At 35.6% G+C, this 24,800-nt stretch overlaps 1 protein-coding gene and 1 long non-coding RNA gene across 2 annotated transcripts in view; one reads left to right on the top strand and one right to left on the bottom strand.

The window, feature by feature from the left end:
* The window catches only part of LOC120892555 (uncharacterized), a 41,091-nt gene extending 40,066 nt beyond the window's left edge, over positions 1-1,025 (bottom strand). Inside the window, exon 1 of the long non-coding RNA XR_005737272.2 lies at positions 883-1,025. This is a non-coding gene — a long non-coding RNA (uncharacterized LOC120892555). The remainder of the gene's footprint in view (positions 1-882) is intronic.
* A 38-nt stretch (positions 1,026-1,063) lies between these two features.
* On the top strand, positions 1,064-21,125 carry Lamtor3 (late endosomal/lysosomal adaptor, MAPK and MTOR activator 3). Its single transcript, XM_005325754.5, has 7 exons — positions 1,064-1,203; positions 1,536-1,581; positions 3,123-3,157; positions 10,398-10,456; positions 11,861-11,994; positions 13,609-13,672; positions 15,217-21,125. The coding sequence occupies exons 2-7, from the start codon at positions 1,573-1,575 to the stop codon at positions 15,288-15,290; spliced, it is 375 nt and encodes a 124-aa protein (XP_005325811.1). The 5' UTR covers positions 1,064-1,203; positions 1,536-1,572; the 3' UTR covers positions 15,291-21,125.
* The last annotated feature ends 3,675 nt before the right edge of the window (positions 21,126-24,800 follow it).

Consider the following 24,800-nt stretch of genomic DNA (forward strand, 5'->3'; position numbering starts at 1 on the left):
TAATGTTGTGAACAACCAATAAAAAAAAAATAAAAAATTAAATAAAAAAAAATAGTGCAGAGGTTGAGAACCTTGGGCTAAGGTGATTGGCGACTCCTCCCGTTTTATTAAGATTTCTGATGATCCTACTACTTACACAGGTTTTTGTTAAATGTGCAATCATGGCACAAAAAATAAAAATTTAAAAAAAAATAAAGCACAGCAACAAGGAAAGAGCCAATTAAAGAAGGTAGGTCAGCGACTGCATGTATTAAAAGTAGAGCCTAGAGATACAGGGCTCCTTGATTCAATCTGGATAAGACCTGGATTAAAGAGCCTGTAGGGAGGCATCTGCGGTTAAATCGAGAGAAAGTAAGCAACTGGGATCAGAAACCTAAGTTCTTCGGACTTCCAATCGCAGGCGATCTAGTGCGTGCTGGTCGTTAACACCAGTCTCGCACATTTCTTCATCTACAATGAAAGATTTTAAGATAAGGGATCCTGAAAAACCCATGAAACTTATGCATTCTCTCCACACAAGAATGCCTCATAATGTAACAGGGGTTCGCTTGATGCTTTGACTATATCCCTTGTGGCTTTGAAACTTAATTTTTTTTTCTTTTTCTCAACCATATTCTCCCCTACATTCTTTTCCCCAACCTTCTCCTTCCCGATCTCTTCCTTGATCTTCTTTCCCCCTAACCTTCTCCTTCCTGATCTCTCCTCTATGAAAGTCCCTCTGTTGCTGCTGATGGGCAGAATCACAGCCTTTGGGACAGGAGTTCCGTATTTCTCCTTTGCTAGCAAAGCAATAAACCATCTTTTTCCTCTTTCTCAAAGCCGCCTCCTTATTAGATTGGCATCGGGGACAAGGACCCAGCTTTCAGAAACAATAACACGAACCCTCACGGGCACTCTCCGGAGGAACTGCGGCGCAGCCAACCCGTGGGAAACCTCTATCACAGCAAACGTCCTCCGGGAGACTGAGCTGCCTGGAGCCGCGCAGCGCGCAGGCGCAGAAAGCAGTACGCGTGGGACCCGAGGAGCGACTGGGCGCGCTTGCAATTTCCGCCCGTTCCGCGGGAAATCCTGTGTCATCGCCAACGAAGTGCTTCCTGGAGCGCGGCCCAGGTCACGAATCATGTGACAGCGCTTTGCGAGGAACCTGTTTTTGGAGCCTTCTCTGTACAGCTTTTGAACTAATCCAGCAGTCAAGAAACCCAGGTAACTGGCGCCGCTCTGCCTGGTGCTCAGGCCTGGGCCCTGGGGTGAAGTGGGTGGTGAGTTTGAAGAGGAGAGGCCGCCACTTCTTCGCGTTGGGCCTCGACTTCTGGGTGCGGGGGCAGGGGTGCAATGGGCGAAGGTGAGACATCCAGGCTGGGTACTGGACCGGGTGTTGGGAAGTTCCGACCCCCTCGCATAGCCCCCGTGGTCCCAGATCTAGAACTGCGGAATCATGCTCGGCCTTGACGAGGACTTAATCCCCCGTTTAATGTGGGGGCACCGGGAGGGCGAAGAAGCCTAGAGGGGAGAGTCACAGGGAGTTTCTCTTCCAGGCGTGGAGATTGATCCTGCGGGAGAAAGGGGTTCGTCATGGCGGATGTGAGTTGATACCCCCCACACACGAGGAAGGGCCCCGGGGGCGTGGGGAGGCTACTGAGCACCAAGAGGTAGAGCTTCCCAAACAGAAATTTTGTTTCGTTTTTGGTCTCCCTTCCGGGTTAGGATCAGGTGTGAGACTAATATGATTGGATGTTAAGGGTCCTGGGTTTCTGGTTGAGAAAATTGTATTTTCCCCTTTCCCAATCCTCCTGGGCCTTAAAAAAAAAAAAAAGGCTGTCTATATTTACCATTTGAAATTCTAAATGATGCCTTTCCTGTCAGTATGTAGGACATGTGCTATGGATCCTTTTTTTAAAGTCAGCAGTCATGATAATTTCATTAGCTGCATTGTACGAATCGCAAGTCAAGTTCTGTGTGTGTGTGTGTGTGTGTGTGTTTAAGATGGGAGCAAAAGTAAACTGGTAGTGATAACATGGAATAAAATGATCATTCAGGTTTGGAGAAGAGCACGGATTAGAGATTTGGAAAACAGATATGAGTCATTTGTAGGTACAGATTACGATTATATATGGTTTGACAATGAAATCAGGTGAGGGTGTGTAATAAAACAGATTATAAAAGTTTTCTGTTTCTTTAGTCCTAAATATGTTCTCTGCAGAATAAACACTTGATATGTTGTCTTTTTCTTTTAGTTATATGAGGAAGCTAAAACTTAGAGAAATTAATTAACTTGTTTAGGATCATTAAGAAGAACAATGGAGCTGGGCCCTGTGGCATACACCTGTAATCCCAGATGCTGAAGAGGCTGAGCTAGGAGGATCACGAGTTCAAAGCCAGCCTCAGCAAAAGCGAGGTGCTAAGTACTCAGTGAGACCCAGTCTCTAAATAAAAATACACAAAATAAGGCTGGGGATGTGGTTCTGTGGTTGAGTGCCCCTGAATTCAATTCCTGGAAAGTCTGTCTATGGATGTAGAAAAAAGTTCATAATGTATTCCTTTTTTGTTGTTGTTTTTGTGGGATTTTTTTTTTTTTTTGGTACCACAGATTGAACTCAGGGGTACTCCACCACTAAGCCACATCCCTAGCCCTCCCTAGCCCTATTTTGTATTTTATTTAGAGACGGGGTGAGTTGCTTAGCGCGTCACAGTTTCTGAGGCTGGCTTTGAACCAGCGAGTCTCCTGTCTCAGCCTCCCAAGCCACTGGTATTACAGGCATGTGCCATGGCACCCAGCTCATAATGTATTCTAAACCAGTAGCTACAGGAGTAAATGTATTATGAAAAGTATGAACTGGCTTTACAGCTAGTACTAATACATACATCTCAATAAACTTTAATAGTTATATAGGTTCTATGATTATCTATTCAACCAATAATGAATTATTTCTCTAAAGGCTTAGAGCAAAAGGTTAACTTGCTCTAAGTTATAAAACTAGTAAATATAAAAATCAGAAATAGAAAGATAAAATGCCAGCAAGAAAAGTTACGAATGATGACTTAAGTTTCCTGAAAGGTGGATAGGACAAGACTAGAAAAGCAGTGGAAGCTATATAATATTACTTTTAAACATTCTCTTTCAGGACCTGAAGCGTTTCCTGTATAAGAAGTTACCAAGGTAAGAAACCAATTATTGCATAACTTCCTCATAGCATGTTAATTTTATGAGGCATATTATTTCTCTAAAGATATTTTGTATGATATTTATTATCACTTTTAAATATCTAACATTACTGTAGGTATCATAAGTGGTTTTCTTTGAGTTTGCAGATAAATAACATGAGGCCTAGAGGAGTTGTGTGGCTTTTCTATCCATTTGCTAGCAATGACATAATTTCATTCTTTATGGCCAAGTAAAACTCTGTTGTGTATATATTCCATATGTTTTTAATCTATTCATCTTGATGGTCATCTGGGCTGGTTCTATAATTTGACTACTGTTAATTGTGGTGCTATAACATTGATGTGGCTGTATCGCTATAGAATGCTGATTTTATTTCTTTTAGATAAATATCAAGGAGTGGGATAGTTGTGTCCTATAGTGGTTCTATTCCTAGTTTTTTGAGAATCTCCATACTGCTTTCCAGAGTGGTGGTATTAATTTGCAATCCCACCAACAATCTATGTTATACCTTTTCCCCATATACTAGCCAACATTTGTTATTACTTGTGTTTTTGATAATTGCCATTCTGACTGGAATGATATGAAATCTGTGAGTGCAGGTTGGTTGGTTGGTTGGTTGGTTTGTTACCAGGGATTGAATCTAGAGGTGTTTTACACTGAGTCACATCCTAGGCCTTTAAAAAAAAAAAAATTAAAAAACTCTAAATTTTTTATTTAAATTTAAAAAACTCTAAATTTTTTTTGAGACAGGGCCTTGCTAAGTTGTTAAAGCTGACTTTGAATTTGCAATCCTCCTGCCTCAGCCCCCTGAGCTGCTGGAATTATAGGCATGTGTCACTGCATCTGACCTGATTTTTTTTTCTTTTGAGATATTTTTGTTTATTTCTCTGGTTCATTTATTAATTTGTTTATTTGGGGGTTTTTTTGGTGTAAGCTTTTTGAGTTTTTTATGTTTTGGATCTTCCCTATCAGAGGAGTATCGGGCAAAGATTTTCTCCGATTCTGTAGGTTCTCTCTTTATGTTCTTAATGGTTTCCTACTTTTAAGGGGAAACTTTGCTGTGCAGAAGCTTTTTAATTTGATGGCATTCCTCTTATTGATTCTTGGTTATATTTCTGGAGTTTTAGGGGTCTTTTTAAGGAAGTCAGTGCCTGTACCTATATGATGATGGAGTGTTGACCCTATGTTTTCTTCTAGCAGTTACAAAGTTTCTGGTCTAATTTCTAAGTCTTTGATCCACGTCATGTTGAATTTTGTGCAGGATGAGAGATTGGGATCTAGTTTTATTCATGTACATATAGATATTCAGGATTCCCAGCTCCGTTTGCTAAGAAGCTTATCTTTTCTCCAACATATATATTTTTTAAATATTCATTTTTTAGTTGTAGTTGGACATAATACCTTTATTGTATATATTTTTATGTGGTGCTGAGGATCGCACCCAGGCCCTCACATATGCTACATGAGCACTCTACTGCTGAGCCACAACCCCAGCTCTCCACTACATATTTTTGACACTTTTGTCAAGTATCAGATAACTGTAAGTTTGTCTCTTGTGTCTTTGTCTGTCTTTGTGTGTTTGTCTCTTGTGTCTTCCATTCTATTCCACTGGTCTTCATGTCTGTTTTGATGCTAATTTTTTGTATAAAGTCTGGAGATCAGGTAATGTGATGATGCCTCCTGTGTTGCTCTTGCTCAGGATACAAGGCCTATATACAATCTACTTCATGTACTATTTTCTAAATTAAGCTCTTGTATTAAAGTTAACAAACTTTCTTTTAGATTTTTACTAATTCAAAGGACTTTGTCACTTATTTAAAATTCATATTTAGTTTAATGTAGAAAATGCCTTTCTTAGCAAGTGCTGCTTTCCTCTGCACTCTTACAGATAACTTAGACTTGCTCAGTTGAGGGCACAGAGAGGTATATGATTCTCATGTTTGACAAGGAAGTGATTCAGAACTTATTGGATAACTTTAAAGTAATATAGCAGAATTTATGGTGAAAATTTTTTCTTATCTCCCAAATCTGAAGTTATAAAAGGTTGTGTATGTCAATGTATTTTTGTAGATAGGGGAAAACACCTTATTTGAATTTTTGCTTGAATTTCCAGTGTGCTTTACTAATGGAATATGCCTATAACTCGCCTGATTTCAGATCACTGGAAATTAATGACATTATTTTCTGGTTTTGAATATAACTATTATATTTTTCTCATGTATTCAGGAAAAAAATATTGAAGTTTTAAACTATGAAGTAATTGATTTTGTGTTACTATAATGCTTGAATTCATTTGTATTCTTTTCCTCCTAATATTGGCAAACTGTAGAGACAAATTGTTGATTCTGTTTTTAACCCAGTAATCAACAATACAGGAAGTCCTAGCTTTGCATGCTGATATAGGTCTGTAGAAATGACAATACATGCTGAAAATAATTTAGAAATCAGGGAAAATAGCAATTGTTCTATGACCTTTAAATTTTTAAAGAACATTAAAAATTGTCTTATTGTTACTTATAAATATTTAGGGGAATGAAAACAAATAGTAAAATGAATAATTGCTTAGTACAATAATTTAAAACATTGGGGACATTGAGAATTAAGTTATTGTTTTGGGGTTTTTTTTTTTGGCAAAAAAGTGTATCAAGAGTAAGTTTAAAACAGTGTTTAATTCCAGTGGCTTGAGAGGCTGAGGCAGGAGAATTGCAAGTTTGAGGTAAGCCTCAGCAACCCAGTGAAGCCCTTAGCAACTTAGTTAGACTCTGCATCGAAATAACAAAATTTAAAAGGGTGGGGTGACAGGTTGGGGGTGTGACTGAGAGGTAAAGAGCTTCTGGATTCAATCCCCGGTACCAAAAAAAGAAAACATAAAAAGTAAAAACAGTGTTTAAATGTTTTTCATTTACTTTCAGAGAAGGAGCTAGATTCTTTTCTAGATCTTGGTGAATTGTCATAGTCTAATAATTTTGGATTAGCTGCCTACTTTTATCCTTTGTAATTTCACGGTTGTGAAATATCTGAGTCCTTTAATGTAATTTCTAAAAAAATTTTTTAAATTTTTTTATTATTTTTTTTTCCAGAATCACTTTCTCTGGGACTTTTATCATATCTGGTTTCCTAATTTATGTCATTAAATTTACCTTCACTGAGTGCCTCTGGCTATGTATCTAGAATCCCCCTAACAGTGATGGAGTCCACATTCCCTTTGTTAGCTCTTTCTTCTGTTAACTATTTACCATCATTTTAGATTTCACTTATAGCATTTTAACTTTTCATTCCCTTTCTGTAGTTCATCTTTGTTGGCTACTTGCCTCTTTAGATTATCTATTTTTTTTAATGTCATATAGTTTATACTGGGAGACAAGGGCTGTATGCCTTGTTATGTCTCTTTGTAAACTGCATGATAAATGCCCAGTGACCAGTCATGAACACATTTTGAAAGAAGTGATGTGGATGGTTACAGATCACAGAGTACATCTGTTAATTACATGGTTATCCTGATGGTAATGTGAAGAGTTAGCAAACTTTGTAGCTTATGCAGTAATTCAGTAATTATGTGAGGGTAATTGAAATTCCACCCATGTTATGGGCAGGAGGTGGTATTAACTAAATCATAATAACTGAAAAATGCAAACTGGAACTAGCAAAAATGAAAGCTTTCTGTATTTATCTGTAGTTATCTTGTTAGAACCCTGGCATTTGAAAGGTGCTAAATTGAGGGGGTGGGAGAACACTCTACTATACTGGTGACACAATATGGGAATAAAAGCATAATTTATCCACTTAGAAGACTTACCAGTTTTAAAATGCTATTTTAAGAGTCTATTTGTTGAAGAAGCAAAAAAAAAAAAAATTGCATTCAGTGTTTTTAACTTAGTCACCATTGAGATGCTCTTTATTCATTTGGAGACCTAATAAACAAAGCAATAATTAATTCTTTTTTTTAATTTGTTCTACTTAGTTGTATATAACAGCAGAATGCATTTCAGTTGATAATATACAAATGGAGTGCAACATTTCAATTCTCATGGTGTAGAAATGCACCATTGGTGTATTCATACATGTGGCGAGGGTAATGATGAGCAATAATTAATTCTAATTACATGGTCTGATTATAAATAACAAAATTGATTTGGACATTGAGGATCTCACATTATCAACTTTTGATGTACTGTGGCACTGGGCATGATGAAGCTGTCTTAATAATTGTTTAAAAAATAGGGCTGGGGATGTGGCTCAAGCAGTAGCGCGCTCGCCTGGCATGTGTGCGGCCCGGGTTCGATCCTCAGCACCACATACAAAGATGTTGTGTCCGCCAAAAGCTAAAAAATAAATATTAAAATTCTCTCTCTGTTCTCTCTCTCTCTCTCTCTCAAAAAAAATTGTTAAAAAATATATTAATTTTATTTCTGAGCAATGTTTAAAGTTCATCAAAAACAGTTGAAAAGTAATTGACAAGTTTGAATTCTGACATCTTTTATCTTTTTAAAAATATTTTTAGTTATAGATGGGCACAGTACCTTTATTTTGTTTATTTATTCATTTTTTTATGTAGTGCTCAGGATCAAACCCATTGCCTTAATGCTTGCTAGGCAAGCGCTGTACCACTGAGCCACAACCCCAGTCCTCTTTTATATTTTAACCAAAGGAAAAACATCAGATGGTAGTGCCCTTACAAGAGGTATATTCAGTGTAAGAATATTTGTAAAAAAATAATTAATTCTTCCATAATGACAGAAAAGGAATTAATGTCATCTTTTTTTTTTCATAATGACTGAGTCCAGTTTTACTTGTGTATTGTGATCTTATCTTAAAGTAGGCTTACTGTATTCCAAGAACAAAAAGAAGGAAGAAACAGTGTGAGCACTTTGATTTGTTGCTAGATGTATGGATTTGAATCTTTAGCTATAAACAGATTCCTCAGCGCTGTGTGTGCTGTGCTTCTCCACAGCCAAGTCAGTCAGCTACAGACATTAATAGAATGTGTGCTTTTGAATTCTGTTAAGTATCATTCTTGGATTTGTATTTTAAAATCTGGCTATGACCCAAAGAAGCATCAGGCTTTTATAATCACAACTTGTCATTGTTTGAAAATAACCAAATATTTCATAATTATATGAAAAAGCTAAGTATAAAGTCTTTGTGGGTAGTTAGGGAAGGGAGCTTGGAGATTGAACCAAGGGCCTTTATTATACTAAGTTCACACTTGCACATGCTCCACCACTGAGCTATACCCCCAGCCCCAGTATGTTGTCTTTGATTACTGACTAATATTGTTTTTAGAAAAAGAATGGTTATTTTATTTAGAGTTTAGATTTCTACAGAATGTTCCATAAAATTTAATTTATTCCTTGTAAAAATATAATGTCTATTAGTGAATCACACTTATTTTTAATCTTTAGTAAATCTGTTTATGGAGCTCTTTGTTTACAGTCTGTAATTGAGAACAACTTGTATCTTTATATTTGTGACCTGATTTCTAAAAATGGTTAGTTTAAGAGTATAAGCAAATTGTTCTCCTTTCTTGGACTTGTATTTCTGTAATTTGCAACCCATTAAGAAGAAAATCCTTTTGCCAGTTCCTGTAATCCCAGCAGCTCCGAAGGTTGAGACAGAAGGATCTGAGTTCAAAGCCAGCCTCAGCAATTGCAAGGTGCTAAGCAACTCAGTGAGACCCTGTTTTTAAATGAAATATAAAATAGGGCTGGAGATGTGGCTTGATGGTTGAGTACCTCTAAGTTCAATCCCTGGCACCCCCCACCCCTTACATAGATAGATAGATAAATTTTATTTATTTTTAAATTTTTAGTGTCTAGTGTTGGGGATTGAACCCAGAGGCACTTAACAATAAGCTATATTGTCATCTCCTCCCTACCCCCCACCCCCGCCTTTTTAAATGTTGAAACAAGGCCTCACTAAGTTGCTAGGCTATCTCAGATTTGGGTTCCTCAAAAGATTGGGGAGACTCTGCTTCCCCAATCTCTGGGATTACAGCTGTATACTACCATGCCCAGCAAATTTTTTCTTTTGGTGCATTAGTTGCTATTTAAGTTAATTACCATGGATATTAGGGGAAAAAAGTTACCTGTTGTGGCACAAATTTTTCTAAACATTTTTAAAGTACTTTTTTTACCTCTTTAAATTCGCTCATTTTTTGAGTAGGCAATATAAAGTTCAAAAAACAGGTACAGAAATTAACTGAAGAGCCAGGGATGGGTTCAGTGGTAGAACACTTGCCTAGAATGCCTGAGGCCCTAGGTTATTTCCCTAGCACTGCAAAAGAAAATATTAACAGGAACATAGAGTGAAAAGCTTCCTATCCTTGTGCTCCAGCCACATAGTTTCCCTGTTAGAGATGACTGTTGTTATTTTTTATGTACCTACACTTAACAAGGAATGTAAGCATGTGTATTTATACACACAAAACAAGCCTTCACATTACATTATATAAGTTGTTGTTTCTTTTACACATTGTATTCAAAACTTGATATTTTTTCACTTGGAAGAATATACTTTGAGATTATTCCCTCCTGGCACACAAAGAACTTTGTTGTTTAAGTCTACATAGTATTACATTGTATGTCATTGTATGTGTATATCATTATTACTTATTTAACTTGCCCTTCCTTTCAAGTTATGTTGCTGTTTATAACTTCACAAAATGATTTGCATGTGTGATTATATAGGATACGTGTTTATATGACCTAGTTTTGAGATTACAAGAATATATTTGTTTTATTATTTTTCTAAAATATATTTTAATCATAGATAATTTCAGGATTAAACAGTATCAGTAATGATATAGTATAAAATAGTATAATACACAGTTACTTCATCATTGTTTTTTATTTTAATTAGTTATACATATTAGAAAGAATGAGAGAAAGGGAAAGGTGTTTTTCTTTTTTTTTTTTTAATCCTATAACCCTACTAATAACCTTTTCTGCTTAAATAAACCATGGAATGATAATCCATTTGCAATTTTAATGGAGAATTAGCTTTTTAGATCTTTACCTAAATAATACAAACATGTAAAGATTTTAAACATGTTAGTGATACAGATTCATTCAGTTTTTGAAATAGTTTTAGCAAACACATAGGAGCATAGTATATTAATAATTGAGACCTCAGTCATTTTTTCAGAAATACATGAGAATTACCATTATGAGTTTGAGGTATGTATTTTGAGAAAAATGGAATATTTTATAATATTTTACCTTTTTTCTTTTTCTAGTGTTGAAGGACTCCATGCTATTGTTGTGTCAGATAGAGATGGAGTACCTGTAATTAAAGGTAAACATGAATATTTGCTCTGGACTAAAAATGTATTTACATCTGATTAGTGCAGAAGGCAAATATATAAAAATTATTTCAACAAATTCAGAAGATGGTCTAGTTCTAGGAGAAATCTTTGCTTTTAGACTTTAGAATTATAAGGTTAGAAGTCTCCTGGTTTAGTTCTTTACTTTTATAAATGAAGATGATCAAATGTAAAGAGTACATTGCTGATCCAGAGTTGCACATGAATCAGTGACAAGGAAATACTAGAAACCATCATTTCCTGATGTGTAGTCCAGCATGTTTTCTAACCCACCACACAACATGGGTGACCATAGCCAGGCCACTGCCCATTCTTAATTTTGTAATGAGGACTTTGAACAGAATAATCTCTGATGATTGTTTAGCTCTAAGGTTCTCCCAAGGATCTATGTAATGCCTTGCACTCAACACTTATTAATACAGTCAACTCCATTCAGGCCTTTTTTTTTTTTTAGTTGCTCATGACAATAAAGTGAGAAACTTGAAACAAGTAGCCACTTGTGGGATTGATTTATTTAATTTTTTGTGAATGTGCTAAGGATTGAATCCAGGGGTGCTTAACCACTGAGCAACATTCCCATCCCTTTTTTTATTTTTTATTTAGAGACAGGGTCTCTGAATTGCTAAGTACCTCACTACGTTGCTGAGGCTGGCTTTGAGCTCACAATCTTTCTGCCTCAGCCTCCTGAGCTACTGGGATTACAGGTGTGCGCCACTGTGCCCGGCCACTTGTGGGATTATTAATGTTATTAGAGATGCTGCTGCTCTGGGCTTTATGAGTGCTAAAGTTTTTGTAGTTTTTTTTCATTATTTTATTCTAGCACAGCTCTTGGATAACCAGAATATTCAGTTTATTGAATGTGTTGATGATGGTTTATGTCTTAGATAGATAGCAAAAAAAATATGAACTTTTTTGGGGTGTGGGGTACTGGAGATTTAATCCAGGGGCACTTGACTACTGAGCTACATCTCCAGTTCTTTTTATTTTCTATTTTGAGACAGGGTCTCATTAAGTTGCTTAGGGCCTTCTAAAGTTGCTCAGACTGGCCTTGAACTTGAGATTCTCCTGCCACAGCCTCCAGAGTCACTGGGATTATAGTTGTGCACTACTACACCCAGCACAGACATTTTTATTTTTATTAAAAATTTTAAAATGCAAGAATCACCATTTTCTCCCTTAGTTATTATCATTCTGATTAAGCAGTTTTTCCCATCTAAGTTTATGAGACCCAGTTTAGTAGTAGTATGGTTTTTAATATTGTAAAATGTAACTTTTTGCTCAGTTTTTTATGGATTTATTTTTAAAAAGGAGTGATGTAAATCTTCTCTGTACCACATTCTTTGCATAATTTTTACTTAAATTGCTTATTTTTCCAGTGGCCAATGATAATGCTCCAGAACATGCTTTGAGACCTGGTTTCTTATCTACTTTTGCCCTTGCTACTGACCAAGGTAGTAAACTTGGGCTTTCAAAAAATAAAAGCATTATATGTTACTATAACTCTTACCAGGTAAGTTCATTATTCTCAAATAGTTTTCTGATTTTAATTATCCTTTGCTATCTTTAATATAAAATAGCCCTGTGTTGTGATGCTAAATATTTAGTTTTGAAGGGGATGAAATTTTAAAATTTTAACCTTTAAGTTGGTTATGTTAAAACTGTAGTAATTTCCTTAAGGTTTCTTAAATAAAGAACATGTCATCTCCAAATGGGTAAGTTAGATCACTGTTAACTCCAGGGTAAGTTAGATCATTGTTAATTCCAGTAGATGGTGCCATTAGCTAAATAAACAGTTATGATTTCTCAAACAATACACTTTTTTGTTGTTGTGACAGATAAAATTATTTCTTTGAAAGTCAAATGGATGTTATTTAAATTTGTTATTATTGCCCCTTTTTTGTGTGTGTGCTGGGGATCAAACCCAGGGCTTCATGCATGGTAGGCAAGAACTCTAGCACTGAACCACATCTCTAGCCCCTATCGTTGTAAATTCTGTTGTTTGAAATGCATATATAACAAATGAAGTTATTATTTGTGGGGAAGAAATTAAAATTGTGCTTTTATTTTTTGAAAGCTGATGTTGTTACATGTCTCTTGATCTCCAGCTACATTTTCTTAAGAATAATTTAATCCCTTTTGCTTTAGAGACATGTTTCTTAGGATATAACTCATTTGCCACAGATGACATATAATGACATTTTAAATTTTAAAATTATGTATTTTTCACATGTATTAGGACAAATAATCAAATCATCTGACCTACTCACCAATAAGAATTAGTTGAAGCTCAGTTTTTAAAAAAGTAGTTAACTTAATTTAAGTTGGTAATGTTTAGTTTATAAATTAGGCACAGTAAGAGATTAACAATATAACTTGCCATAGGTGTTAGCAACCTTGGTGTATAACTTTTTTTCTTTCCTTATTAAGTTGAAAACTTTCATCTTTTCACTTAAAGGAAGCTCTTTATGGCTTCTTTTTGGCATATCTGAATTGCCATCATTGCTTTTTGCATCTTGAGCCCATAGGTTACTTTAACACAAGCACTACCATGACAATCAAGCTGATCAAAAATGACTACTAAGTGACTAAAGTGGATAGCAGCATGTACATTTTGGATATGTTGAATAAAGGGCTAATCACTTCCTAGCCAGAATAGAGTGGTACAGTATGATATCTCATCATGCTATTAGAATGGCATGTGATTTAAAATTTATGAGTTATTTTTTGAATTTTCCACTTAATATCTTTGTAACATGGTTATATTGTGAGTATTGGAAACCTTAGAAAGGGATACTACAGATAAGGGTGGGGGATTGCTGTACTTGAATGACTAAGAAATTATTACCTTTAGCTATTATCAATTATTCATTGAACCTCTGTATGTAACATTTGAAAACTTTCACCTTGAAAACTTTTTGGGCTAAGTGGTATTAATGTCTCTAAAAGATAACAAGTATGTCCATTTTTTTGGAAATATTTACTTTGAGATTATTTATATTTTATAATATACCAGGTTAGGCTAATAACATTGCCTATTTAAAAATTTTTGAAAGATTCAGAATTTCAGTTGAGTTACACTACATTTTTACAATGTAACATTATTTAGATCTTATTTTCTTTGTAGGTGGTTCAGTTCAATCGTTTGCCTTTGGTGGTGAGTTTCATAGCCAGCAGCAATGCCAATACAGGTGTGTTTTTGTTACCTTAAATATAGCTTTTTTTTAAAAAAAAATTTATTTTTGTACTTGCAGGTGAACAGCATGCCTTTATTTTGTTTATATTTATATGATGCTAACGATTGAACCCAGTGCCTTATACATGCTAGGCAAGTGTTCTGCCACTGATCTACAACCCCAGCCCCTTAAATATAGCTTTTAATTTTTTATATTACTGTATCTGTGCAGTATAATAGAAATAATAAATTTCAATTCTGAAAACTGCCTAGCTCTGACATTTACTTCCCTTGACTTTGGGAAATAATTTCTCTGAATCTTGGTTTCCATATCTGTATAATAGAGCTGATAGTTGCTTTCTATGTCTTATGAGCTTATTTTCTAGTTCAAAAAGCAAATAAAAGTTTTTGAGATAGGAAGGAAGTTAAGTGTTATCCTGAGTGCTACATCTTGTTCATATTAAAATAGTTTAAGGAAACAGGGTGGAGAAGATAATCAAACAAAACCCACAGAATAATCAAAGATGATTTACCTCCATATAGACCAATCAAATTAAATTAGAATTTTTTAAATTGATAATGATGGTGGGAAAGATGATTGAGAATTTAAAGAGCATTAATAGAATGAAGACATTCCCATTCTTAAGTGCTGAAGAATTTGAGAACAAATACTAAGAAGCTGTACTTTCTATAGAGAATAGTAAAATTCTATGATATCCGAAACCCTTCACTGGGTATATATGTGTAAAATAATGGTATTGTTTAGTTGGGTTGATATATTTCATACCTATTTGGGTAAAGTGAGATTTTTTTTTTAAGTCACAAGTTATCCCATACTAAATAATTGAGTTATTATACATTGTATAATGTATAGACAGTACTTAGAACCTAAATTAAGGGAATGCTAGGTATGCTAATTTCTAGGTGAGTTTTTCTCTGAGATTTATCATTGAACATGTAAATATGTTTTATACTCTGGGAATGCTAGCTAGGTATGCTAATTTCTAGGTGAGTTTTTCTCTGAGATTTATCATTGAACATGTAAATATGTTTTATACTCAACCATTTGTCTTTATTGTTTCATTTGAAATACCCATTTATGTCTTAGCTTTATTGAATCTATTTAGTTTTGTTGTCCTTTGATCAATATTGAAGTAGCCCATTTACCTCTTTTAATGTAATGTTAACATATGCTCAGGAAAAAAATATTTCTTATTTAGTAAAAATAATGTGTATTATCGTCAATCAGTGCATATTTTGAAACAGATAAATTAAGATTTTCCTTTCAAAACTCTTTAACAAATTACAGTGCATGTAATTCATCTGTATCTACTAATAGAAACAAATATTTTTTATCCATCTACTTTTTAATAGTAAATGAAAATGGAACATAGGATTTGGGGTTACTTTATTCATAATTTGAATAATTGTTTTATTTCTGGGAAAATGTGCCTGATTTACTTTTTAGCAACTAAATTTTGGAGAAGGGGAAATTTAAGTTAATGACTTTCAGGAACATTTTTCTGACATTTTCTAATTCTTCAAATCTCTTTGTTTTAGGACTAATTGTCAGCCTAGAAAAGGAACTTGCTCCATTATTTGAAGAATTGATAAAAGTTGTGGAAGTTTCTTAATGGAAAAATGGTTTCTGATGTGTATATGGTCTTTATTGTAACAATACAATATCAATCCAGCAATCTTTAGAACACAATAATACTTTTATCTATGTACTCGAAAAGGCCCCTTTTCCCCCACCTTATACTAAAGAAAGAGCCTATAATGTATAGACAGATCAATTGTTATATTTACTTGCATAAGGTCTTTTCTTATTTAGTGAGATCTGGGGATACCACAGAAATGGTTCAGTCTATCACAGCTCCCATGGAGTTTGTCCAGTCACCAGATATAAATGAGTTTCTATTCAGTGGATCAGAATCAAAATGGTACATTGATCCACTTGAGCCATTATGTGCTCCCTATTGTACAATACTCCCAGGCCTGCAGGAATGCAGCAGACCCTTTTTATTGTGAATAATAATGTCATATTTTTCTTTATATTGTTTTATTTCTTTACATTGATGTGAGGAAGACAAAGTAGCTTAGTAAAAGTAATAAAATCAGTACAATCACTAACGTTCATTTGGATATATTATTTTGTAGTATAGATGAAGATTACTAATTTCATTCTTCTCAGAGGGTGCTGCTCTTTAATGAAAAGAAAAATTATAGCTTATGGTGTTTTTTTCCTACTTTGCTTTCTATAACCAATCAGTGTTTTAATGTTTGTGTATCTTATAAAATTCAAATGTGATTTGTTATTGAATCCTGTTTCCAGTATCAGTATGTATATAAACATGATAGTATAGTCTTTTTTCATACATGAGTTTAAATAAAATAGTATTTTTAAAAATATAGTTTGAGCACCATATAGATATTTGTTTTTTCAGACTTTTCCCCAAAGTGTAAATAACATAATTAATTCATTCATTCAACTACACAAGTAAGTTTTGAACGTTTCTTTCAGATATTGATCTTAAGATTATTTTACCAAGTGTAAACTGTCAATTAGAAAACAAACCTCATCTGTGAGCCTAATATCTCCTTGAAATAAGTATCACAGTTCTAGTATATGACCTTTTTAGGTTCAGAAGGAATGCAGTACATCTTTCAGGTTGTTAATTTCCTTCTAGGTTCTTTGATAATTAGTTTGTCACTAGTGTAATTCAGTACATATACTTTGAACACCTCCTATGTGCCAGTCCTCAGCGCTTCCACACTGCACAGTTCTAAGAAGCATTATTCATACCATATTTTTCCACCCTGGAGGTTGACTTTCACAATGGAATGTTTTTGAATGCAGTCCCTAAAATTATGTAGTGAAGCATTCAGGGAAGCAGTGTGCTGCTTTTCCTTCCTCCTCCTTTCCAACACAAATATGAGATTAACTTGTCATATCCTCCTTTAAAGAAATTATTGTTTTTACCAAACAAGTATAGAACATGCTGTAATAAAGCCGTACAGAAGGTATTATAGAATCACAAAACAGGAGCAGTTAAAATGGACTAGAGGGCTAGGGATGTAGCTCAGTGGTAGAGTGCTTGCCTAGCATTTTCAAGGCCCTGAGTTCAGTCTCTAGCACTTCAAAAATAAAATGGACAAAAACTATGCTTTACAAAAAAAGTAATAGCAACTGGATAGGCTTTTTGTTTGTTTATTTTGGGGGAGTACTAGGGATTGAACTTGGGGGCACTCAACCACTAAGCCACATCCTCAGCCCTGTTTTGTATTTTATTTAGAGACAGGGTCTCACTGAGTTGCTTAGTGAGACCTCAGTTGCCATTACTGAGGCTGGCTTTGAACTTGTAATCATCCTGCCTCAGCCTCCCAAGCCACTGATATTACAGACATGCACCAACATGCCCAGCCAGATAGTGTTTTCTCTGTAGGAAACTATAAGTAGTTTAATTGTTACAACCTAATTAAACATTAGAAAAGCACATTAAAATATAGAATTTCCATTATCTAATAATGTCTTGATGATGAAATGGTATATGAAGCAGTGTTTTAGAAATGAGGTGGCCCAATTTTATTTTGAGGGTAATAAATTTAAAACTCCAGGAAAAACTAATAAATGTAGTAAATCTTTGCATGTTACCACTGCTCCTATTCTATTTGAGAGGGTATAATAAATAAATTAGTCTACAGTTTGGTGAAAATCCCCGAGTTTTTTGAAAAAGTAACATGAAACTAGGTTATTTTATCAAGAGAAGGAAATAAAAGGAATAAAAATAGCAAAGGAAGAAGTCAAATTCTCACTGTTTGCTGATGATATGATCCTACACTTAGAAGATCCAAAAAACTCCATCAAAAGACTACTAGAGCTAATAAATTCAGCAAAGTAATAGATTATAAAATTAACATACATAAATCAGTAACCTTCCTATATCCAAAAATAAATCTGCTAAGGAAGAAATCAGGGAACCAATCCCATTCACAATGTGCCCCCCCTCCAAAAAAATCCTAGGAATAATCTAATGAGGGCAGTGAAACACCTCTCCATTGAAAACTATAGAATATTGAAGAAAGATAGAAAGACCTCCCTAGTTTATGAATAGGAAAAATTAATACTGTTAAAATGGCCACAGTACCAAAAGCAATATACAGATTCACTGCAGTTCCCATCAAAATACCAGTGACATTCTTCACAGAACTAGAAAAAAAATTGGTCCTTGAATTTATTTGGAAGAATAAGACCCAGAATAGCCAAAAAATTCTTAAAGTCAAAGAGCAATGCTGGAACCATCACAATACCTAACTTCAAATTAGTAAAGATCTATAGTAACAAAAACATCAAAGTACTTGTATAAAACAAATGGTAGACCAGTGATACAGAGTAGAAGACTCAAAGGCATTATAGTCATCTGATCTTTGACAAAGTTGCCAAAAACACTGGAGAAGTGACAGCCATTTTAACAAATGCTGCTGGGAAAACTGGGTGGCCATATATAGAAGAATGAGACTAGACCCTTATCTCATAGCCTGCACAAAAATCAACTCAAAGGTATAGGAATTAAACCAGAAACTATGCAATTGCTAGGAGAAAGCATAATGTCAACACTTCAACATAGAGGCATAGGCAACAACTTTTCTCTAATGGGACCCCAAAAGCTCAGCAAATGGTATGGCATCAAATTAAAAAGCTTCTGCACAGAAGAAATAAGATTGTGAAGAGGATTTACAGAATTGGAAAAGATCTTGGCTAGCTACTCTTCTGACAGAGGATTAATATCTAGAATACATAAAGAACTTGACACCAAAAACATCCCCAATTAATAAATGGGCGAATGAATTAAACAGACGCTTCTCAAAAGAAAAAATATAGATGGCAAATACATGAAAAAGTGTTCAACATCATTAGCAACTAGGGAAATGCAAATCAAATTTACACTGAGATTTCATCTCATTTCAGTCAGTATTGCGGTCATCAAGAATACAAACAATAATAAATGCTGGGGAGGATATAGAGAAAAAAGAACATTTTTACACTGTTGGGATTGTAAATTAGTACAACCACTATGGAAATCAGTATGGAGGTTCTTCTAAACACTAGGCATGCAACCACCATATAAACCAGCTATACCTCTTCTTAGTATTAATCCTAAAGAATTTTCCAGGTGTGGTGGTGCATGCCTATAATAACAGCAGCACTGGAAGCTGAGACAGGAAAATCAGGAGTTTAAGTCCAGCCTCAGCAACAATGAAGCACTAAGCAACTCAGTGAAAACCTGTCTCTAAATAAAACACAAAATATGGCTGGGGATGTGGCTCAGTGGTTCAGTGCCTCTGAGTTCAAAACCCCAGGAACTTCCCTACCGCCCCCCCCCCAAAAATCATCATATTATAGTGATATGTGCATACCCATGTTTATAGCAGCACTGTACACAATAACCAAACTATGGAACCAGCCTAGATATCCACCAACAGATGAATGGATAAAGAAAATGTGCTTTCTATACACAGTGGAGTTTTATTCAGCAATAAGGAAAAAATGAAATTATGTCATTTGCAGGAAAATGGAGGGAACTTGAGAACATTATGTTAAGCAAAATAAGCCAAACTCAGAAGGTCAGGTGTAATATGGTTTCTCTCATAAGTGGAAGCTAGAGATGAAAAAGGAAAGGAAAATGTAGAGGTGATCACATGAAAACCAAAGGGCTATCAGAATAGAGGAAGGGAACCAAGGGGAGAGAATGGGGATGTGCTAGGGAGGGCTGTTGGCCATATACTATGCACATGTACTAATATGTAAAAACAAATCTCATCATTATGTACAACAATAGTGCACAAATAATGGAGGGAAAAAAGCTAGATTATTTTTAGAAGGCAGTATGAAACTAGTTGCATGGTACAAAACTAGGTAGATCAATGGAATGAACTAATCCCAAAACAATTTTCCTAAAATTTTGTAAAGGACTGAAAACATTATAAAGATGGCATCATAAATTAATGAGAAGGAATTATTCATTAAGTGTGACAGATTTTTTTGTCTTACTAGTAGAAGTAACACAATCTTTGGTCCAGCTATTCTATTTCCAGCAATTTGTCCTACCAATGCATATAGAGATGTGAGATTACATATTTATAAGCCTAGATTTTGCAACTTGATACTGTCAAAGGTTGGAAGCTACCTAAATATCTACCCTTGATAGGATAATGACAAATTCTGGTTTTTTGCACAACACCAATATATATATACTTTTGTTTCTGGCATAATTGTTTATAGTGCTCTTTTCACTCTCAAATCTCCCACTGTAGATAGAGGTTTGGTGAAATAAATTGCTACGTTTTCCCAATAGAGAAAGAAATAAGGAAGTGCTTCAGGTATTAAAATGAAATGATCTCCAAGGCATAATGTTCATTGAAAAAAGCATGGTTTGAAACTGACATGATAAAATGTGTATGAAGAAAAATATATGTGTATATTCATAAGTTGTTTATGATAGATGATTTGTATATTTAGATAATCTCCGAAGAGGTGCATGAAAGAAAGAATTAGTGGAAGATTACCTGGTTGTCTGTTCAGGAGTGAGCCTTTTCACTGTAAACTTCATTGTACTTTTTGAATTTTTAACTATTCAAAAATAATAAAAATAAATTAATAAAAATATTTCAGCAAGAAACAGAATTATGAGATAATTTGGGAAGAAAATTGTATTAGGGTCCTTTAAAGAAGTGGAACAAGTAGAATATATATTTATCCTTTTTATTTCAAGGGATGGTTTATATATTTGTGAGGACTGGCAAGTCCGATTGTGTAACATGTTGGAAGGCCAAAATTTTCAGGCAAGACCTGCTACTGTGGTTTTGAAGTAGAATTTTTTCCTCCTGGAAACCTCAGTTTTGTTCTTATGGCCATTTAACTGATTGTAGGAGTCCTCCCCACATTATGGAGAATAATCTCTTTGACTTAAATTCAAGAGATTGTAGTTAGTAAGCACATCTTACTAACTACATAATCACAAAATACCTTCATAATCACATTTAGATTCATGTTTGATTGAATAATAACAGTCTATCCTTGCTGTTATGGTTTGGATGTGAAATGTCCCCCAAAAGCTAAAGTCGGAGACAGTGCAAGAATGTTTAGGGGAGAAATGATTGGATTATGAGAGCCTCAGTATAATCAATGAATTAGTCCCCTGATGGGAATTAACTGAGTGGTAACTGAAGGCTGGTAGGGTGTGGCTGGAGGATGTGAGTCCCTGGGGGCATGGTCTCAGGGTATAAATTTTGTATCTGGTGACCGGAGTGTCTCTTTGTTCTCTGACCATCACGTGAGCTGCTTCCCTATGCCACTCTTCCATCTTGATGTTAAGCCGCACCTTGAGCCCTGAGGAATGGGGCTGGCTATCTATGGACTGAGACCTCTGAAACCATGAGCCCTCAAATAAATTTTTCCTCCTTTACAATTGTGCTGGTGGAGTCTTTTATTCACAGCGGCAAAAAAGTTGACTAAAGCACTTGCCAAGTTGGCACATCAAACAACCTTCCAAGTCCACTCCTAGTTATCTTGGCATCTGTATGTATCTCAAACCATATTTTAACTCAAAATAAAAATAATAACTAAATAATATTTCTAACCTGATACAACTATTCTACATACAACCAAGAATATTTCCATTAGAGGATTCCCAGAATATGCAATCATTCTCCAAAGGAAGATGTGAGGTTCATGGGTGATGCTCACTTTTCTCCTTGCTATTCTGTGTTGTAAGGTCAACTGCTATTAGTACATTTTATGTAAGATTATTACAAAATATGACCAGGGGGTGCATGACTGTATTCCCAGCACCTTCAGAGTCAGGAGGATCTTGAGTTCAAAGCCAGCCTCAGCAGATTAGCCAGGCACTTGGCAACTCAGTGAGACTTCGTCTTGAAATAAAATGTATTAAAAAAGGGTTGGGGGAGCACTGGGGATGTGGCTCAGTGGTTAAGCAATACCTGGTACCAGAAAAAAAAAAAAAAGGTTATAATAAGAGGATATGGGAGAGAAGAAAGAAGGTAGTCAACCTATACATTTGTGTATAATATGTTACACAAACAGCAAAAAAAAAAAAAAGAGGAAATATGTAATCACAGTCCTAGTTCTGCCAACTGGACATGTTTTTGGCTGGTGATTGTAGCTACCTTTCATGACCTACTCCATATTCCCTTTGTTCTCAATAAGCATGTTGGCTGTTGTTGGCTCTGCCTGGTGGGCTAATCTAGATCTTTACTCCTAAATAATCTGAGCCATGAGATGTCCTGCCTGAATTCGGTTTTGTAAGTTTTCATTATTTTAATCATAGGGGTTGATGGTACTAAGGTTCCCTTGGCAGAGCTTCTGTATTCCAGACTTACATTTTTTTTTTCAACTTCCTTTGTGGGGTAACAGCCAACTTTCCCCTAATACTAAGGACACTAACCCCTGCCATTACAGTAATTGCTTTCTTTATCTGTTGATTCAGAAACAAGGAGCCTAAATTGTTAAGAGTGACAGCCCATCCAGTTTAATAGAATCATTATTGTGTCTCCTAGTGGAGGCATTCCTCTTTGGAACAAAGTCTTCTAGATCTGCAGAGTATAAGAACATGGAAACAGAAAGCAAAAAATTGTGCTAGTGGACACTAGGGATAATATTGAGAGATGCTGCTTTCATTCCCACCTCTTGATTCCATAACTCTGCATCTTGGCTATGGAAAAAATATTATTTACATGTAATTTAGACATATGTAGTATCAAGACCATTCTACTGTGCTGTCAAGCCAGCTGCTTCAGGATGGTAAGACCACTGAATTCCATAAGCAAGATGACAAATATGTTGTCTTCTAAATCCAAAAAATCCATTAGTATCGTGCCACATTTTTGGTTGTGGAGCAGTTGAATGTAAATTATTCTTGCTATTAAGAGAAACCTTGCTGGGCACTGTGGCTTGTTGTGTAAGCCCAGCTACTCAAGAGTCTGAGGCAGGAGGAGTGTAAGTTCAAGGCCAGGTTGGGCAACTCAGCATGACCCTGTTCCAAATTTAAAAAATTTTAAAGTGATTAGGAATGGTAGCTCAGTTGTATATTGCTTGCCCGGCATGTGAAGCCCTGGGTTCAATTCCCAGTACAGGGAAACAAAAAATCTTGACAGGCTCCATGCCATTGAACTCTCAGAAATTTCACTTAGATGGAAAGCACCTGAATTCTTATTGGATTTATTTCCCATGGTCTGAGACAAAAATATCTTTCCAAAGTGCTTATGGTTTTCGCTACTTCTTGTTTAGTTGGCATAATGTCATCAATGTAATGGACCAGTGTAATGTCTTGTGGGAGGAAATGTGATCAAGGTCCTTGTGAACTAAATTGTAACATTTGGCTGCAGAACAGTGAAGATGTGTCAGTCTTATCAGCTGAAAGCTAACTCTTTCTAGTAGTCTTTACTAACAGGTATTGAGGGAAAAAAAATATTTTTGTGAGATCAATAGCCGCATACTAGACCAATGGGTGTGTTAACTTGCTCAAGCAGTGAAATCACGTCTGTTAACAGCAGTTGCAATTGGAGTCACCACTGGGGTAAGTTTGTGTGTTTTATGCATTGGACAAATTGGTGGGCTGAATGGGGTTGTGGAAGGAATCACCACCTCTACCCCATCTTTGATGGTGGCACTAATTTTTAAAGTCCCTCCAGGAATGTGGTATTACTTTTATTATTTTCTCAGGCAGAGGTAGTTCTAATGTTTTCCAATTGGCCTTTCTTGCTATAATAGCCCTCATTTCACAAGTCAAGGAATCAATGGGGGACCTTACCAGTTGTTGAGTATGTCTATGATAAGCATGTATCTGGACTAAGAAAATAACCACAAGATAAGTTTACGGACCCCTTTATGCCTACTTCTCTGTCTCCATTCTTATTTTTTCACCCCTGTGGAAAACCCAGTCCCTCTCAAATGCATTTCAGATATTTCCAGGGGTACCCATACAACCCTTCTCATGTACTCTTTTATTTTTTATTTTTTGAAAATATATTAATTTAGACATTTAGGAATTGAACCCAGGACTGCTTTGCCATTGAGTCACATCTTCAGCCCTTTTTATATTTTTGAGACAGGGTCTCACTTAGTTGCTTGGGGCCTTGCTAAGTTGCTGAGGCTATCTTTGAACTTGTGATCCTCCTGCCTCACCCTCAAGAGCCGCTGGAATTACAGGCCTTTGCTATCACACCTGACTACACATGTACTCTTAAAACATGAGGCATCTGCCAATTTCCTTTGCTTTGTTCCCACCCTTTGGGATAAGCCATGCCCCTCAACCCTGGTCATTGCTGCTACTTCTGCCTGAGAGTGTGAGTACCTAGAGGCTGCTGGATCCTACAACGAAGGCCAAAGATGTTGTCACACTCTAAAAATGATAGAACTTCCATCTCAATGTCTTTCTCCTGGTGACTTAAGTCAAATACCTCCTTTAGGTTTGCAGAGGAAGGCCCAAGTAACAGGCAAGGATGTGTTTAGAATCACCATCCCCCTATAATGATACCCATATTCCATTAACCAAACGTCTGCACCCCAGGCCTCTTTACCCTTAGGTAGATTCTCTACTCAAGAAGACTCATTTTCTTTCACCTGCTAGTTACTTAGACCTGTGCTACTCAAAATGTGCTCAACAGATGGGACCATTCTGCACACTTTTACAAGATAAGTACAGAAATTGGGTGTGAGTGCTTTAAAAACTTACCCAATTTGATATTAGTAAATTTATGTCTCTTGAATCTGATAACAAAATTTGGGTTTGTGATGTTTATGCTTTTTATTTCATTTTTCTAGTCATTTTTAATTGAATTTTAATAAATCTCTATGATAGATTCCAAATTTTAAAAAATAAAAATCTGTTCCTCCCCTACAGATGGTTTTGAAATCATGGCCAGGCAGCCAAATCTGTAGTGAGCAGAGCATTGGCCCACACATGACACTCTGTAGGCACTATAGCACCCTTGATTGGGAAGAGTTTGGTAAAAACATGGCTCTACTCTGCAACCAATCAGAGGTGGAGGGGAAGAGAAGTAGGACTGATGTTCATTAGAATAATTCTTTTGCTGTCTGCCTGAAGTGGGACACAAGCCTAATT

This window comes from Ictidomys tridecemlineatus, chromosome 9, assembly GCF_052094955.1.
Source record: "Ictidomys tridecemlineatus isolate mIctTri1 chromosome 9, mIctTri1.hap1, whole genome shotgun sequence".
NCBI lineage: Eukaryota > Metazoa > Chordata > Mammalia > Rodentia > Sciuridae > Ictidomys > Ictidomys tridecemlineatus.

Coding starts and splice junctions, on each gene's coding strand:
- Lamtor3 (XM_005325754.5), top strand. Junction 3,158..10,397: donor CTGTATAAGAAGTTACCAAG/GTAAGAAACCAA, acceptor TTCTTTTTCTAG/TGTTGAAGGACTCCATGCTA. Junction 13,673..15,216: donor CAGCAGCAATGCCAATACAG/GTGTGTTTTTGT, acceptor TCTTTGTTTTAG/GACTAATTGTCAGCCTAGAA.